At 50.9% G+C, this 16,453-nt stretch overlaps 6 protein-coding genes across 6 annotated transcripts; 2 read left to right on the top strand and 4 right to left on the bottom strand.

Annotated features, from left to right (window-relative positions):
- Positions 1-73: 73 nt before the first annotated feature.
- On the top strand, positions 74-2,830 carry BDZ83DRAFT_117590 (heterokaryon incompatibility protein-domain-containing protein). The gene is made up of 2 exons (XM_060501133.1): positions 74-743; positions 797-2,830. The coding sequence occupies exons 1-2, from the start codon at positions 260-262 to the stop codon at positions 2,653-2,655; spliced, it is 2,343 nt and encodes a 780-aa protein (XP_060368740.1). The 5' UTR covers positions 74-259; the 3' UTR covers positions 2,656-2,830.
- Positions 2,831-4,138: 1,308 nt separating this feature from the next.
- Positions 4,139-5,404, top strand: BDZ83DRAFT_608911 (uncharacterized protein). The gene is made up of 2 exons (XM_060507499.1): positions 4,139-4,737; positions 4,804-5,404. Exons 1-2 carry the CDS (start codon positions 4,374-4,376, stop codon positions 5,247-5,249), a joined length of 810 nt encoding a protein of 269 aa, XP_060368741.1. The 5' UTR covers positions 4,139-4,373; the 3' UTR covers positions 5,250-5,404.
- BDZ83DRAFT_608914 (gamma-glutamyltransferase 1) lies at positions 5,405-7,558 on the bottom strand. Its single transcript, XM_060507500.1, has 2 exons — positions 6,881-7,558; positions 5,405-6,816 (listed from the first exon to the last, which is right to left on the bottom strand). The coding sequence occupies exons 1-2, from the start codon at positions 7,255-7,257 to the stop codon at positions 5,496-5,498; spliced, it is 1,698 nt and encodes a 565-aa protein (XP_060368742.1). The 5' UTR covers positions 7,258-7,558; the 3' UTR covers positions 5,405-5,495.
- A 3,207-nt stretch (positions 7,559-10,765) lies between these two features.
- BDZ83DRAFT_570097 (short chain dehydrogenase) lies at positions 10,766-11,560 on the bottom strand (the record flags this gene model as incomplete). The annotated part of the gene is made up of 1 exon (XM_060504268.1): positions 10,766-11,560. One exon carries the CDS (start codon positions 11,558-11,560, stop codon positions 10,766-10,768), a length of 795 nt encoding a protein of 264 aa, XP_060368743.1.
- Positions 11,561-12,240: 680 nt separating this feature from the next.
- On the bottom strand, positions 12,241-14,345 carry BDZ83DRAFT_608919 (uncharacterized protein). Its single transcript, XM_060507501.1, has one exon. The coding sequence runs from the start codon at positions 14,212-14,214 to the stop codon at positions 12,649-12,651; it is 1,566 nt and encodes a 521-aa protein (XP_060368744.1). The 5' UTR covers positions 14,215-14,345; the 3' UTR covers positions 12,241-12,648.
- A 55-nt stretch (positions 14,346-14,400) lies between these two features.
- On the bottom strand, positions 14,401-16,228 carry BDZ83DRAFT_608921 (uncharacterized protein). The gene is made up of 2 exons (XM_060507502.1): positions 15,983-16,228; positions 14,401-15,932 (listed from the first exon to the last, which is right to left on the bottom strand). The coding sequence occupies exons 1-2, from the start codon at positions 16,220-16,222 to the stop codon at positions 14,832-14,834; spliced, it is 1,341 nt and encodes a 446-aa protein (XP_060368745.1). The 5' UTR covers positions 16,223-16,228; the 3' UTR covers positions 14,401-14,831.
- Between the last annotated feature and the right edge of the window lie 225 nt (positions 16,229-16,453).

Here is a 16,453-nt window from a genome sequence, read left to right on the forward strand (position 1 = left end):
AGTTGTACATGCGGCCTGTCATCACTCGGCCTGCCTGCAGTTGGAACCACGAGGGCTCCTCAAGGTTAGGTACATAACCATCTCCCACCCCTTCGCCCGATTTCGTCCAACGGGCTACACTCTCCATCAGCATCCACATCACAGCCTGATTGCAAGCGTTTCTTTTCCGTGAGTCCACTGCCGGTTTTGTTTTCTGAGGAAACGAACTGATGGTTTTACCAGGAACTGGACCAATCCAAATCCACATAAGCAGCCTAACATGGATTCCGAAGAGTCTGAAGAATCTTACTCCTCGATAAACGATAACCTCTGTGACGAGTGCTATGATGCTGTTATTTTTCACGACGGCGGCGACGAATTCTACGAGGGTACGAACCGTGATGATGAGCCTACCCTGCGACATTCCGAGGAGGGAGGCGATATCATCGATCTGGATTCTGTGCGCCGTTGGAATGACACGCTACCCGACTTGCCCATGATGACCGAATCCGCTGCTGCTGGGTGCCGCATGTGTGGTTTCCTTCGGGAAGAGCTCCTACGACAGAAAATATGCCACATTGGCGAGACCTATATCGAGGCGGGATATCTCTTTGGTGGACAGGGATATGAGTTTGAGATCATCGACACAGATCCTGGCTTGGCCTTTTGGAGATGCGAGGTCTACGGGGTTAAAAAAACGACCTATAATCCGGACGGGTTCAAGAGCATTACATCTCTTACTTTTGATATTGAGTCATGCGACAGTGAGTCCATTCTCCTTTCCTACCATTAATGGACTCTGACATGCATGTGAAAGAGGATTTGCACCAATGGCTGAGGGTGCACACGAAGCCCGCCCCCGGACCATTGGATCCAGCCAGTGTTGAATGGGTCCAGTCACAGCTCCAGCGATGCGACTATCACTGTGACCATGGAAAGCCAGAGTTGCCATTCATACCCACCAGACTGATATATGTCGGTCAGAATGAGGATGACGCACCTCGACTTGTCATCGTTGAAAACATGCTCGACTCTGGTATGATCGATGCCCTCGAGTATGCAACACTAAGCTATTGCTGGGGATCCAAAGAAGACGCTCTCCAGCAGGTCACAACTACAAACGAAACGATATTGACCAACTGTCAAGGGATACCGCTTGGCTCCTTAAGTCCTGTCGTACGGGACACCATCAAGGTCTGCAGGGCGATCGGTATATCATACCTCTGGGTTGATGCTTTGTGTATCATTCAAGGAGACAATGTAGACTGGGACCGAGAGAGTCAGATGATGGGACAGATCTACCATTCTTGTTATGTGACCATCTGCCCTCTCTCCTCAAGATCTTGTCTCGAAGGCTATCTCGGATCAAGGCCGCAGGGTTTTGAAGTTGAATTTCAATCATCGCGCCACGAAAATATCAGAGGCACCTACAGACTTGTTCACTCTTCTACAGGCCTTGATGAATATGATGCACTAGAAAGACCAGCACTTCACAGGGACCTCGAACGATCCTCTTGGAATAACAGGGGCTGGACCTTCCAAGAGAGTCTACTTTCACCTCGCATTATCTATTTCGGGTCACACATGAGCCATTTTGTCTGCGAAGACGTAGTAACATCTGAAAACGGAGATATGGACCGCAATTTCATCCATGGTCGACTGCAAATCACGGTTCGGAGAGCTCTTGGAAAACCTCACATGGAGCTGGATTGCATAGCGAATATCAACACAAATGTTTACAGCTGCTGGGAATCTGTGCACAAGGTCCAGAGAAGAGCCTGGACATGTCACGAGGACATCTTCCCGGGACTTGCCGGTATCGCTCAGGCATTCGCAACACTTACAAGCGACACATATCTGGCAGGCTTGTGGAAAAATGATCTACACCATCAGCTGGTTTGGCACATGCCACGACCACCAGCTGGTGAATTGGCCTCAGTTGTGCATGGCTTGCAGCACGCAGATCCGTACATAGCACCATCATGGAGCTGGGCTTCACGAACAGCGTACCAGGAGAGCTTGATTATAAGAGAAATCAGTATAGATAATAATGAGGTGGTGAAAGGAAATTTGGTACGCTCTAACAAGTCAATACCTTGTCAAACCAGGTTCGACCTTGCGTTGATAGACTACCGCATGGATCTCCGAGACAAAAATTGCTTTGGAGCGCTTACTGGAGGCTTTCTTCGATTAAAGGGTAGGATATGCCCGTTTCCTTCAGACGTCAGAAAGGGGCTGAAACCCCACGGTGACAGTCGCCGATTGTACGGTCAGTTTTCAGGCGGCATCGGAGCTTGCATGCTTGATTGGAACGTCAACGAAACCTTGGTACAAGCGCCAGAGAGTATGCGATTATTATTGGTATCGAGCTGCTGCTCGGCAACAGTGAGCTGGAAAAACCTAAAGTTCAGGGCGAATTGTGACGATGAAGACTTTGACGACTGGATGCCAAGCGAAGCAGAGGTTGGCGGCACGTCGTTTCCTAACGGCTACGAGGACATCGATGTGTGCCGATACTGCGCGGATCCAATGCACAAGCGTACTGGATATGGCCTTGTGATCCATCCTGCGGAGGAGCCTGGATCGTATGTGAGGGTTGGAGTCTTTGTGATGTTTGCACATAAAGGGGGCATGTATCTCTTCAAGGATGAGGCGGAGGAGATAAAACTCATTTAGCTTGATATCTTCCTCCGTACCTATTCTTTGGAACATGCTGTCAAGACATCTTCTAGGCTAGGAAATTTTTCTTGGATACGAAGATGTCACAGATTCCCCAGGCAAGAGTCTGGCTTCGTTGCGAGAAGCTTGTTGATTGACCTTCCCATTTTCTCGGAGGACATCAATAAGGCGATGTCAAAGTCTGCGCGATCCTGTTATCTTACTAAAATATCTGAATACCTTGGCTTGATTTGATCACCTTGCCACAGAACCCGCGTCACAGAGATGATCGGATGATTGGACAAATAATCACCCACAGGCTGACGATCAAGGTTGATGAATTAAATATCATGTAATTCCTTTGGCGGTCAAGTCTTGAATCGCCAGTCCCGTCCTAGGGACTTGAACGATTGACTTATTCCTTCGAACGCTGAGCGAATCGACAGAGCCATTGTAAGATTCTTCCAACTGTGTGTGAAAGAAATCCCAGCTCTCGTTATCCCCTTGATACGCACACTCAACCTCTCCTCACTTTTCTCTCTTTCTCTCTTTACTCTTTCCTCCTCATCTCTCGAGCACCCGTACAAACAATCCTGGGACTTACCGAGAGAGACACAGCCTGGGGCCTTAACGAGCATACTTAAGTAGTCTTTAAAGTTGCGAGCGGCCGCATGGCTTCCTAAGTCAGTACACTCCCCTACCTCATGGATCGCGCGGCACGCTGGCATTTCAACCAGAGTCAGCTATATTCAGCTTCTCACAGCCTGCCTAGCTAGCATCCTCGTGCCGCCAGCCCTGTCTTGCCTGGAAGATGCTTGCTTTTTGAGTGAAAGTACGCTAAGGTATCTGCGGCGAAGACCGAGATCGGCAGGTATGCTACAAGTAGGGGGCTTCGGGGCCCGGTCAAAGTCGATTGCACGCGCGCTTTTCAACGTTGCAACGCGTGAACCCACTCCTGGGCCCTTGCTCGGCACGTCGCATACGGATAGACTAGAAAAGAGCTAGAAAGAAGTTCCTACACTACGAAAGCTTAACGTTCTCGAGTACTGGAAACCACAATCGTTGCTATTACATATGGTCGGCGGCAGGCAGACTCACATCGAACATCGAAGAGTGGCTTGTGTTTGTCTTGCACTTCAGCCGTACTGACGCAGTTGCCTCAGATGGTGTTAGCTATCTCTCAAAGGGGCCGAGGGTTGAGACAATCTGCAGGCTTTGGGAAAATGCCCCGTGCTTTCGTGGAAAATGACCCTCGACAGGACCACCAACAGAAGAGTCTGCCTGGTGAGTGACGCCTAAGACACAGCCAACTCGGAACTATCTCGACTTTCAAGCCATGGAGGATGCATGTTGTTCTTCGTTGATAAACATAATGGATACGGATAGCGTGTGAGCCAGCATACTATGCACGTGGCGTGGAGACCCTGGCCGATTGAAGACGGGAATATCTGCCCCCCTTGCTGTAAGGAGAAGTGGTCGGCCATGTTTCAGTCACGAGGCTGATGAAGAGTAAGTCTTGTTCGAGAATTTACTTATGACCTGAGAGCCCCCAGTGAATTTGCTCCTAATTTGATGCTTCTTCTCCCTCTCTGACGCTCTCCGCGGACTAGGTATCGAGTTCACCGCCCCGAAACCCAGCCCCTGTCCAATCTCTACTTGTAACCAAGGTTCAAACCTTATTCCCGCTGACAGGTCCCTCCCGGCGGTAAGCCAGGCACCGCCGAACGAACGGAAACATGCGGGCCTCCTTCGAAGATAATGCCTATCGGTACCTGATCTACAGCCTGCTTCTGCTGCTCGGCAGCTTTCGCCAAGCGCACGCTACGTATTACCTCAACCAGGCCGACGGGTACGATTCACTGCCGTCATGTGCCGAGCAGCCCATCAGCTCTATTGTCCGAGACATGGTGGCGGGGTGCGGTGACGGCGGGAAGACGACGTCGTATAGCTGCTTCTGCACGGCGAGCTCCGACAGGTTTAGAGAGATAATTGCGACGTCGGTCGCGAAAAATTGCGGGCGGTCTGGGGTCGAGGTTGAGAGTGCGACGAGCGTGTTTGATGCATATTGTCAGATGGAAAAGACTGACAAAGTCACTACTTGTGAGTGTTGCCTAGGGTCGATCATCGATTTGGTGTGGATCCATGCTGATATGAAGGCATTGGAAGCTGCGACGGAATTGACCTCGACATCCGCAACTGGAACGGCATCTGCGGCGGACACCGCGTCCGCCTCACCAGTAAGCTCTGGTGGCCTCACGAGCGTTGCGTCACCGACGTCGTCTTCGTCACCGGCTGCGTCAAACCCTAATAATTCTGGCATATCCACAGGTGCGATTGTTGCTGTGAGCGCTTGTACTTCTCTCGTGGCTATTGCCCTGTGTGCTGCGGCCTTCTTCTTGTGGCGCCGGCGACATAAGCGCTTGCGGCCGGGCCAAGATGCACAGGGACATGTTTATGAAGTCAATCATCCGGGCGAATTGGACGGCAGTCAAATGACAACCCATGGTGCGGAAGAGTACTATGCCAAGCCGGAGCTGGAAGCGAGGAGTGCTGTGAGGGAGATGCATGTTGAGCCAAAAGCTAGGAGGCATCAGTTGGCTGAGCTGCAGTAAGCTGCATGTGTTGATGTTTGGTGCTTGAGTGAATAAATGTTCCAAGTGAGTAAAACCAATGCAACTACACTTAATTATTTGAAGCATACCCGAGTAGACTCGAGCAAAAATTACACATGTGGTATTGTAAAATTCACTTGGTGCGTTAAATTTGGTCCGTTAGGCTCAGGGCCAAGTCCAGACAAGGGAGCTTTGAAGACATTATTACATTATTAGACAAGCTATTCTACAATCACTCTTACGTGATTAGACAGCGAACCCACCCGAGTTCTTCTGTCTCGGCTCGCCAGCTGCCTCGAACGTGCCGTTCGGCAGCAGCCTCACACCCTGCGCTGTGCTACCGCCGGGTGCAACCCAGGTGACGTTCGTGCCCAAGCTCGCAAGGTAGCTCGTGGTGCTGTTGTCGTAAGCGTACTCGAAAGCAGCCGTGTTGGGCTCCAGCTGGTCGTGGAAGCGAGGCTCGGCGAGGGCTTGCGTCACGGTCAGGTTCCTGTCGAGGACGTTGTGGATGTTCTGGATGGTGGCGGTGATGATGCGGCTACCGCCGGCTGAGCCGATGACGAAGTAGAGCTTGCCGTCAGGGTGCTCGACAATGACGGGGGAGATGGAGGAGAGGGGACGCTTGCCGGGACGGATGTAGTTGGCCGGGCTGGGGATGAAGCCGAAGGCGTTGCTGGAGCCCGGGGTGCTGAAGTCGTCCATCTCGTCGTTCATGATGACGCCCGTCTCGGGGACCATGAGCTGGGAGCCGAAGAGGAGGTTGACAGTCGTGGTGAGGGAGATGGCCATGCCGCTGGCGTCGGCGACGGCGATGTGCGAGGTTCCTGGGGTCTCGAGGGACTCGATGCCCTCCGGGTTGTAGTAGGACACGTTTTCTGTGCGGAAGTCGAAGATCTTGGAGCGGATTTCGGCGCCGACCTCCGGGGAGATCATGCTCTTGGTGTAGGCCGAAAGACCGTCGACAAAGGACGGGTCGCCGAGCTTGGTGCGCTGGCCGTAGGCAAAGCGCATGGACTCGTCCAGTCTGTGAACGGTGTTGTTCCGCGAGGCCGGGTCGCCGAACCCTTCATATCCGCTGACGATGTTGAGGGCGCTGAGGGCGACGATACCGCCGGAGGGGGCGTTGCAGGCCGTGAGCTTGTAACCCCTGTACGAGATCTGCGCGGGCTCTCTGATGGCGACGGTGTAGTTCTTGAGGTCCGCCATGGTCATGGTGCCGTTGGACTTTGTCAGAGCGGCAATGGTCGCGTTGGCGATGGCGCCAGTGTAGAAGGCGTCGGCGCCCTCCTGTGCGATGACCTCAAGGGTGTCGGCGTAACGCTTGCGCGTGATCGTCTCATTGAGCTTGAGGAGGGTGCCGTGCGGCGCAAAGTCGATGGCCCATGACGGATCATCGGTCAGGAAGTTGCCGTTGGGGGTGACTGACTTCATGTATCTGACCAAATCCTCATTCACGCGCCAGCCGTAGCGGGCGACCTTGATCGCAGGTTCAACTACCTTTGACCAAGGCAGCTTGCCGTACTTCTTGTGCAGATGCTCTAGGCCGCGGAGCTCACCAGGGACACCGCTGAGAAAATTGCCATGTCAGTCTTGGTGTCACTTGCTTGCGCTGGCGCAGGGAAGCAGCTTACCTAGCGAGACCTCCGTATAAGCTGGCTCTTGTGTTGTTCGTGTACATGTTCTCGTAGGCGGCGGCCGGGGCCGTCTCTCTGAAGTCAATGAACTCGTAGGTGCCATTGCTCGACCTCACGAGCATGAAGCCACCGCCGCCAATGCCGCTGTGGTACATGCCAACGACACCGACACAAAGTACGGTGCCAACCGTCGCGTCGGCAGCATTTCCGCCCTTCTTGAGGAGCTCGGTGCCGATCTTGCTGCAGATGTCGGACTCTGAGGCGACGGCACCCAGCTTCGGGATCGTGCTGTGGCTCGGGGCCGCGAGGGCGGGCTGGGTGGTGATGCCGAGCAGGAGCTGCGCGAGGGCAGCGGAAGTCAGGGAGAACTTCATGATGAGCCGGCTGGGGAGGTTGAGCAAGCTTCACAAGGTGTCTCGTCTAATTCACAGCTCGTTGAGAGGGAACAGCAGGGTGTACCTGGTGGTCCTAAGGGGAAGCAAGCGGCAGTATTGGAACCAAGAACGGCCTGGCAGAACCGAGAGAAACTGGATGCCATTAAGGTAGCCATGAGAAGAAGCTGCCAACGTTTAATATGAACGGAAAGCTTCACACTCAATGGTGCAATCGAGCAGACTCGCCGACTTCGCCCACAAACCGAGGAGATTATGGACCCGACAGGTTGGGGGGGAACGTGGAAAAGGCTCATAGCTTCATTTCGGTAGCCTGCAGATCACCAACGGCAGCCGCTGTACCCTATCGCAATCGTTGGTAATGTCAGATGTGCCCCGTTTCCGTAGATAGGGAAAACCCGATTGCGGAATTGAAAGATGCTTTTGTCAAATCGTCCCACGTTCTACCTAGGTTCCCCGCGTGTGTGCCTATCCGCCTCGCCGTTCAGCAGCAGGGCCCGGCCTGGTTCGTGACGTCGAGCTTCAGAGTTCGGTGAGCTACCTAGGTGTTACTGCAAAGCATCAGCAACCTCTGGAGTCCTGGACTCAGTACCTAGCCACTAGTGCGGGCAGTCTGCAGGAAACCTGCATGGAAGCCAACATAGAGCCAAGAAACAGCGAGTCAAGTGCGTGAGTGGCTGGGATTCGGCGTGAAAACCGTAAGCCAAAACTGTCAGTATCCAAATCTTCATTGGTTATCTGAGGGGGAAGACCGAGAGAGGGAAATGTTTTGGAGAAATATCGAGCGAAATGCCGGGAAAAATCCACTCCGCAAACAATCGGGCGGGGTTCACCTGAATTCTCCTGCCTATTCCGGATAGCTCGCGGCAACCCCGGTATCGCCGGGGGAGGCATCCCCGGTTCACCATGGGTCGGATGAGACAGGTACGCGGCGCGCCAAGATAACAGAGCTTGCGATTTATCATTGCTTGAGCTGTCAAGTTGTTGATAGCACGCGCGGTTCCATAGATAAACTACTATATTTCGATTGTTGTCATGTCATATACTCTAGTATCTTAAATAACACTTATCTAGTATGTGTTCCTTATAGAATGATCAAACCAATGACTTCGCTATACTCAACTTTCTAGCAAATGCCATTCTTGAATAGCAGGCTAACAAACAATTCAACACCCCATTAACCTCACAGCTCAAGCTTTTGAGATTGAGTTTGAATGTTTTCATCGCTTTCACAGTAATACAAGCTAGATTTAACTTAATCTGAACCATGGTTTACCGCCATTACTGTTTGCAATCGTGATACCGATGCAGGTGAACGGACTCCACACAAGTCCCGAGAAACCCGAATTTGAACTTTACCAAGAATCTAGTAACCATCAGTCGCACGTGTGTAACGAAACTACGCGGCCGCAATTGTAAAATTGTCTCTAAACATTCTGGTAGAGTAGGTCGCTCTGCAAACAAACTTTAGTGACATGCTCCTCTGGCTGGTCGAGCGGCCCAGTGCGCCCTCATCCTACGAGCTCACATCCCAGCACTCTGTGGTTCTACCACCCAATACCACTGGTGACCACAAGCTTTCCGAACTTGGGATGATGACAGGGCAGTTATGCTCACCCACATGGAGACATTATCCGCTTAATTTGACCTAAAGGAGGCCCCCGAATTGCCCTAAATGAGTATATTGGGAAAGTGGAAGAGGTTCTGACTTTAGAGATTGTATGACGATTAGATGATTTGAAAATAGCACATGGCTAAATGAGACTTGATGATTCACTTTGCAGTAAGGGCATGAGCATTATCTGCAATGTGCTCTGGGCGTGATTGTGGGGGGAGTTAAGGTTAGGTCCGCATATTAATTGCCTCCCACCGGACCCATTTGGAAGCTGTTGGCTAGCACGTCAAACCAGGATGAGGTCGCGTAAGAGAAAATACAGGTATTGCTTCGCTTAAAGCTCTCAAGTCAGATCAGACCATTATCGAGTTGATTATTTGAGAAGAGTCTTTGGTAAGGATTACGTATCGGAATCGGAGAAGCTCGTCGTGGAAGCTATGTTTCCTTGTCGGCCAGACTTGCAGATCCTGATCATTTCGCCTTCGCGTATCCATGGACTTCTCAGTATGGGTCTCGAGATCCTTAGGGTGCTCTTTGGGCCTCCCTGAGACTTGAACTAAAGCCAGTCTTTGAACGTAAATCGACTCTCTTCTATACCAATTGTTGAAGCATTGGGTGCCGTCGAAGTTGCAACGTGTTGAGAAGCAGAGTGATGTTCGAGTTGGTTTTGACATTGACTATTACTCGGCACTTAGTAGCTTAGTTTGTCGGGAGTCTTTGCTAGTACTAACAGTGACAAAGATATAACGAGACGAGACGAAACTGATTGTCATCGAACCAGGATACCCTACATCAAAGGAGCATATTGCAGGTGACGGGTTTACGGGTACAATCACAAGTCAGAAATTCTTCTACAAGACTACAAAGGCACTCTGATGACTTTGCAACTTAGACCGATGTATGCTACGGAGATATTGCAGCGAATCTAGGTCAGTGGGACTTACGAGCTATCGGGAACTTCGACATATACCAGTAATCACTATATTCAAAGGCAAACTCCAGTGGACAACCCATGTGCTTTGAAGGTCCTTCGTTTGGTGTCTACATATTTCGGGAAAAATTATGTTTGCTCCGTTGAGTTTATTCCAAAAGCTCGTTGAAGGACTAGATATATTGCACGAAATGAATGTCCATACTGAAGTGCATCTCTCGGGGCCAAGTCAGAATCTAATTGCCGAATTGATGGACTTTCAGAACCGACAGCAGCATCACGACGATGATGGGAGCGTACGGTCTTCTCTCGATATGTGGTGCCGACAGCTCCCGAGCCTGGAACTTCCACTACGACTTCGGGCATCCTCACACACCGTAATGTTAAATGACATGCTTTCCTTCTGTTACATGTATGGATACACCGTGCATAGAGACGTAACAAATGACTGATTGGTAGAAGTCAACCATGCAGAGGACTTGAGAACATTGTGCACAGTAGGTGTGACCCATGATGGCGGTGAAGCACGCTTGTGATATGTCGTCTTATCGATCCCGACATATTTACTCTCCAACGACGATCTGAACTTAAATTATGAAGTAGCAGTATTGGCTTGTTCACTTTCTATTCCCGATGTCTTTAAAGGGTAAATGCGATGGAAGAAAGAATGAAATGATCACCCAGTATTCCACTCACCACTGCATCGAGAGTTGATAACACCTTCAATGAGGGATTGCGTATGCCAAGCTCGGAGATTGAATCAGACGAAGCATAACCCAAAGTTGACTCTGATGGATCCCGCGGATTTGCCGTGAATGGTCTCTTTAATGAGACGTCCACAAAAGCCTTTGCTCATAGTTGTACAAGATGGAACGGTATATGTACTGTAAGACTGCAAGAAATACTCTGAGTAGAGGGTTGATTGCGTGAAAGATCAGACCATATCAATGGGCCGAGTACCCCCCATCGACGCAAACGGTTTGCCCTGTGACAGTAGCACTCGCATCACTCGCCAACCATATGGCAACTCCGGCAAAATCCTCGGCCTTCCCATTACGTCCAGTCATTGTCCGCGCCGCATGCGTCTCCGCCTTCTCCGTGTCCGAAAAGACCTCTTCCGTCATCGGAGTGTCCACGAGTCCCGGCGCGATGGCGTTGCACAGAACCCCGCTCGGCGACCAGGCCTCGGCTTGAGAGCGCGTAAGCGACACCAAACCGCCTTTAGCTACACCATAGGCACCGCTGTTGCCAAATGCGCGGAATGACTGCTGGCTGGCAAGATTGATAATGCGTCCGCTTCCGCGCTCTGCCATTGCCGGGCCAAACGCTTGGCCTAGGGCAAACGGGGCAGTTAGGTTTGCGGCGATGGTGTAGTCCCAGTCTCCTTGTGTTATTCGTGACAATGGCGGGCGGTGGTTGACGCCTGCTGCGTTGACGAGGATGTCTGGTATGCCGTGCGCGGACTTGATGCGAGCGCTGGCGTGGTTGAGGTCTGCTAGGTTGGCGAGATCTGCCGTGATGGATGTCGCGGGAACACCAAGTTGTGTGAGCTGGTCGACTGTCGCTGCCAGAGGTTGTGGTCTCCGCGCAATGAGTATGATTTTTGCGCCGGCTTGACCCAAGGCGAGGGCAATTTCTTTTCCGATTCCTGAGCTGCCACCAGTGACAACTGCTGTTCTGCCCGCCAGACTGAAGAGGCGGGTGAGGTAGGTCGGTAGAGTGCTGAGATTTCTCGCCATTGTCCAGAGGGTTCTGATCTTACCCGTTCAGTAAGAATAGAAATCAAAATGATAGATGCAAGAGGTATCGACTTTATGTGACAGTAAGTACGATAGATGGTCAGCCTTTACTGTGAGTCCCGGTGGATGTACATGGCGGATTCTTGAAGTGTGACTCTAAGTCAAGTGTGTGTGACTAACCGACCCTTGTAAGTCAATTCTGGGGTTAGTGCTTCGAAGCGGGAGATTTCACATGCAGCTACCGGCGTTCATAAGACACTTCGAGTGAACTAGGACGCCTGCAATACCCGATACTCCAACTTCTTAGGTGGAAATTATCGCACGTGATGGACATCAGTTCGAGGGATGATGAAGAGTAGCAGTTTCCATTACTCAAGCCCTCGACTGGCGAGGTTGGCTTGCATGCACAGGTGAGATTTGGCTGCCAGTTGTAAACCCGGCCCAACGCACGGTGGAGGCTGGGAACAGCATTCACGAATAGTATCCTAGGGAAACACTTCGCAGCAGCAAATGAGAAGGGTAACTGCATCATTGGATAAAGTCGAAGTCTCTAACCCGCCGAACAGGCATCTGCATATTTGGTTCACTTTCACAATGCAACATAATTTTCAAAGCGTAGAAGTGATCGCCCGTTAAAATATAACGCGAAGCTCCAGAAGATCCTGACTTCGCGCTAGACTACCTTAGTTCATATGACGGTTCCAAGCGCAGTGGCACCTGTCAAGCTAACTCCAATACTGGCTCAGATGCGGGGGCTGACTCAATTGCATTAGTGTGTGGCATTCCAAGGTTTCTATGATCAGTTGAATCCCCAGATGTTGACTTCAACCTGTGTACTGAGATTCACCACCCGAACACATATATCTACATGATGGCACATATAATACTTGAACGAGGAGTTTCGCAAGCACGTGTAAGATCATGTTGTGATTGTATGGAGTTTTCTTCTTGGATCTATCATACTGGATGTCTTATCCAAATCCTACTCCAATGTCATGCCCTCGAAGCATTCATCTCTCATTCGTCGTATAATCGTCAAGCATTTCCATCACTTTCCATAGAGCCACACACTACCTAGCGCCCTGAACCTAGAATGGCGGCAGACAGTTCAATGCAATGAACTGGTTTTTGGGACTGGCGTAGAAATGGAACGCAAACAGCCACAAGTATCCGATCGACTTCCCAACTCTTCCACTCATCTTATGATAGAACCGAGGGAAGTAAGTCTGAAGACCATAGAGGAAGGCCGTTTCCATGACCATCGCAATGTAGTTCAACATCCACCACCAGACCTCCACACCAACGTGACACTTGATGCCGCAGATATACTCAGTGCCAGCATGGAAGATACCGCTGAGGAAGAAGATGAGCCCATTCAGGACCCAGCGCGTCTTTCCCCGGAAAGGTCGCTGACCTACGCCAAGGGCAGTCAGGATCATCTCGCCCAAGCCGTTGGTGGTGCGGTAGATGAGTCGATCGAAGTATTTGCTCCAGAAGCGCCGAAGATTCCAGCCTTCGCGGATATCGCCGAAGACAGGAGGCCACTCTTCAGGTTCATCGATGTGAAGCGCTACGAAGAAGAGGGCGACGGTCGAGTGAATGAAGGTGTACCAGTAGAATGCGCCCCAAACGCCTTCAAAGGCGAAGTAACAGCGGATAACCACCTCTCGTAGGTCGGTCTCATTTCGAAGGAGACGGCGGAAGTAGGAACGTTTGTGGGGGGCAATGTCATCATGGGAATACCAGGCGTACGTATCCCAAACGTAGTCCTTGACACGCTCCAAGATAAAGATGAGAGCGATTTTGGCTATGGTAATCATGATCCAGCGGCTTCTTGGGCTGAGAGAGTTCCAGAAGCGAGCAAGGGCCTGGCTGATTTTGTTCCAAGCGTTATGGCCGACTCGAAGCATAAAGTCCCGGGAATTATTGATCCGTTCGAGCACATTTTTGTTGTTGTTTGCCTCAGTCGAGCTCTGATCCAAGCTTTTGTTGTTTATGGTTGCTTTCTCGGTGAACGAGTCTTCGATCGTAGCTGTAATGAATGCTTCTGCGAGCTGCCTCTTACGCTCTTCTGCTGCCTTGATCAAGTGGAGGACAGGAGCCGGACGAGTAGTGTTGACAAACCGTGCGTTCCACATGAATTTGTAGGTGGCGAGGATTCGTTGTCCCCAGGGAAGCTTCTTTTGCTCCTGCGTAACAGCGATATCCTCCCACAGCATCATAACAGCTGCACCCATGTTTTGAATGACGAGTACCTGAACAAGGGTGATTTTGACAGCGTAGAATATTGGTAGAAGGGAAATTTGTTGAATAGTAGCGGCTGCCAAGGCGAGGGATGCACCGACGAATGCTGTGCGGTATCGGCCATTGGAGTTGAAGGCGATAGCGAGGGAGGCCAAGTTGAGAATGTAGATCAGAGCTGGGTAGAGGAGTATGTCTGTCTGGATCAGATATCTCTGTGACCGGATATGGTCGAGAAAGTGCTCGACCAAAGATTCCCAGATTCCGATGGGCTCGCCGTAGATGCGATCCCAGTCTGAATCTGTCCAGTTCCATTCGGGGCCGGTGGGGTTCCACAAGCTTGCCAGTTCCTCGATAGTAGGTGGCATGATATCCATCTTCGGGGTAGAAGCTATCGTTGAATTGATACCCATGGTAAGATTCTCGTTCAGTAGTTTCCAATAAATAATGACAGAAACGTGCTTCAAGTTTTTGCTTGCAGCTAGAATTGCGTGTCCAATCCGGATGTCTCAAGGCATGAAAATGTGAATGGAGGATGGGTTGGGCATTGATGTGCCACTGATGGAGGGAGGGTGGAAGAGAGCTTCTTATAGGGACAGGAACCTTGTCCTCTTCTTTGGAATACAACAGAGTTTGGCCGTTAGACGGCTCTCCAGTGTACCTTACTCTACTGGCTGGTAGCTTTCAAACCTTCAGTGTACATGTATGGTTTGATCCTGACCTGGAGTTTTGACTGGTGAACATTCGGAAAGTTATGGACTCAAGCGTAGCTCCGATAGGATTGAACAAACTTAAAACACATCAAATCCTTTCAGCGATGTCCCTATATCTTGTAGTTTCTGTGTTTCTCGGGCACACAGGCGAGTTTTGGACAGTAGCAGGCGGAGAATTGAGAGCGAATGAGAGAGGATCGGGTCCACTACATCACTCCTTGCAACAGTAATGCTTTGAAATGGTACAAGATTGTGTGTGAAGAAGTTGAAGCATTCGAGTGACATTAGAGCACATGCTACGTACTATATCCGCCGAATCATCCAACCACACGACACAGTCTTCCATTCTCGTGAGGAAGCTTATCTTTGGTGATAACTTCCCAAAACTCACTACCGACGGCAGTAGCAGCATAAAAGACATCCTCAGGATCCCATTTACGTTTCAGTTCCAGCAAGCGAGGGTATTTGCTGTCGCCGTAGAACGACTGTTGGAAATTCGGCTCCATCCTGTCCGACTCAGCGAGGTATGAGCCAGCACCTGGAGAGACATCTCTCCACCGCTGCATATCTCCGAAGGTGAAACCTTTGCGGGCTTCTAAAATTTCCTCGGCGGTTGCGTTTACAGACCACCTCACGGACTGAAGAGCGAACAAAATGTTTTCGCGCCAGGCTGGGTTGACAGCGTTGTCTGGGTCATCGGGGCTGATGGCTTTGATGTTGAACCCAACAAAGACGTGATTCGTCTCGAGGGATGTGCGAATAGCTTCAAAGGTGGCCTGCTTCAGCTCTTCGCTTTCGAAGTTTTTGCGGGGAAAGAGACGAGAACCGCTTTGGACGTTTACCTTTTCGACCACCTCGAGCGGGAAAAAGTCTTTCCAGGCAGCATAGAAGCTTTCGTATTCAGTGATGTTGGGGTCGAACATAATCCCGAGATCGTAGAGCTTACTGAACCATGGGTCCAGCAAACTAGCCACCTCTTTGGCGGTCTTGTTGGGTGCGAAGAAGGGCGTCATCTGGAAGAGAAAATTTCCAGGGCTTGGGTTGTTATGCAACAGGAGGAAGTACGAGTACGTTCCATTGTCGGCATTGTGAATGAAAGAGTCGAAGTAGCTGCGCACACCACCCCAAAAAGTCTCGTTGGATAGACCGTCTGCTGTGGAGAACTTGAACGCCGAGGCAGTTGTAGGCATGTCCGGAAAGGCCTTGACTGTGACCGAGATTGCTACACCAAAGGTTGAGCCACCACCGCCCCGAAGCGCCCAGAATAGATCAGAATTCTGGCTGTGGTCTGCAGTGACAAGGTCTCCGTCCGCTGTCACAACCTCGAAGGCTAAGGCTTGATCTGCTCCAGTACCATATATCGAACTCAAGGGAGAATGGCCTCCGCCCTGTATGTATCCTCCCATCACCCCAACAGTCTACGAAAAGTTAGTTCTAATATCCTTCAGTATTATTCTGGTCAACGCACCTGTCCTTCGCCACCAACAACAACTCTGCCGTATTCAGACGCTACTTTGTAAATCTCAAAAGCTTGAACACCAGTGCCACATTTGAAGGCAGGACCAGAGTATCCCTCGACATCGTCGGTAACATCCTCGATGTATTCGATGCTTTTCAGGTGATGTGTCCATATACTCAATGACTCTCCACCACCCGATTTGCCTGAGAAGTCATGTCCTGTGTTTTTGACTACTAGTCTCACGTCCATCTCCTTCGCGAACTTAACGCCTTCTTGTACGTGCTTGGCGGAAGTGGCGTTAATCACGTACCACGGAAATCCACCCATGGTACAGTTGCCAGAGTCGTAAATGTTAGGTGGCAAACACGTGAGACCTTGATAGACGGGCGAGAACATTTCGATGGGGTCTTCAAGGTGTGTGTAGGAGTTCGTCCAGGTGGCCGTCATGCTGGCGCAGGCGGCCTCATCGTACTCGGCGCC

This window comes from Colletotrichum acutatum, assembly GCF_030867785.1.
Source record: "Colletotrichum acutatum strain CBS 112980 chromosome Unknown BDZ83scaffold_16, whole genome shotgun sequence".
Taxonomy (NCBI): domain Eukaryota; kingdom Fungi; phylum Ascomycota; class Sordariomycetes; order Glomerellales; family Glomerellaceae; genus Colletotrichum; species Colletotrichum acutatum.

Excerpts from the sequence above, each read along its gene's own strand:
- BDZ83DRAFT_117590 (XM_060501133.1), top strand. The coding sequence starts at position 260 with ATGGATTCCGAAGAGTCTGAAGAATCTTACTCCTCGATAAACGATAAC. Across the intron at positions 744-796 it reads TGATATTGAGTCATGCGACA|AGGATTTGCACCAATGGCTG; the intron begins GTGAGTCCATTC and ends TGCATGTGAAAG.
- BDZ83DRAFT_608911 (XM_060507499.1), top strand. The coding sequence starts at position 4,374 with ATGCGGGCCTCCTTCGAAGATAATGCCTATCGGTACCTGATCTACAGC. Across the intron at positions 4,738-4,803 it reads GACTGACAAAGTCACTACTT|CTGCGACGGAATTGACCTCG; the intron begins GTGAGTGTTGCC and ends AGGCATTGGAAG.
- BDZ83DRAFT_608914 (XM_060507500.1), bottom strand. The coding sequence starts at position 7,257 with ATGAAGTTCTCCCTGACTTCCGCTGCCCTCGCGCAGCTCCTGCTCGGC. Across the intron at positions 6,817-6,880 it reads TTATACGGAGGTCTCGCTAG|CGGTGTCCCTGGTGAGCTCC; the intron begins GTAAGCTGCTTC and ends CAATTTTCTCAG.
- BDZ83DRAFT_608919 (XM_060507501.1), bottom strand. The coding sequence starts at position 14,214 with ATGGGTATCAATTCAACGATAGCTTCTACCCCGAAGATGGATATCATG.
- BDZ83DRAFT_608921 (XM_060507502.1), bottom strand. The coding sequence starts at position 16,222 with ATGGACGTGAGACTAGTAGTCAAAAACACAGGACATGACTTCTCAGGC. Across the intron at positions 15,933-15,982 it reads TTGTTGGTGGCGAAGGACAG|ACTGTTGGGGTGATGGGAGG; the intron begins GTGCGTTGACCA and ends AACTTTTCGTAG.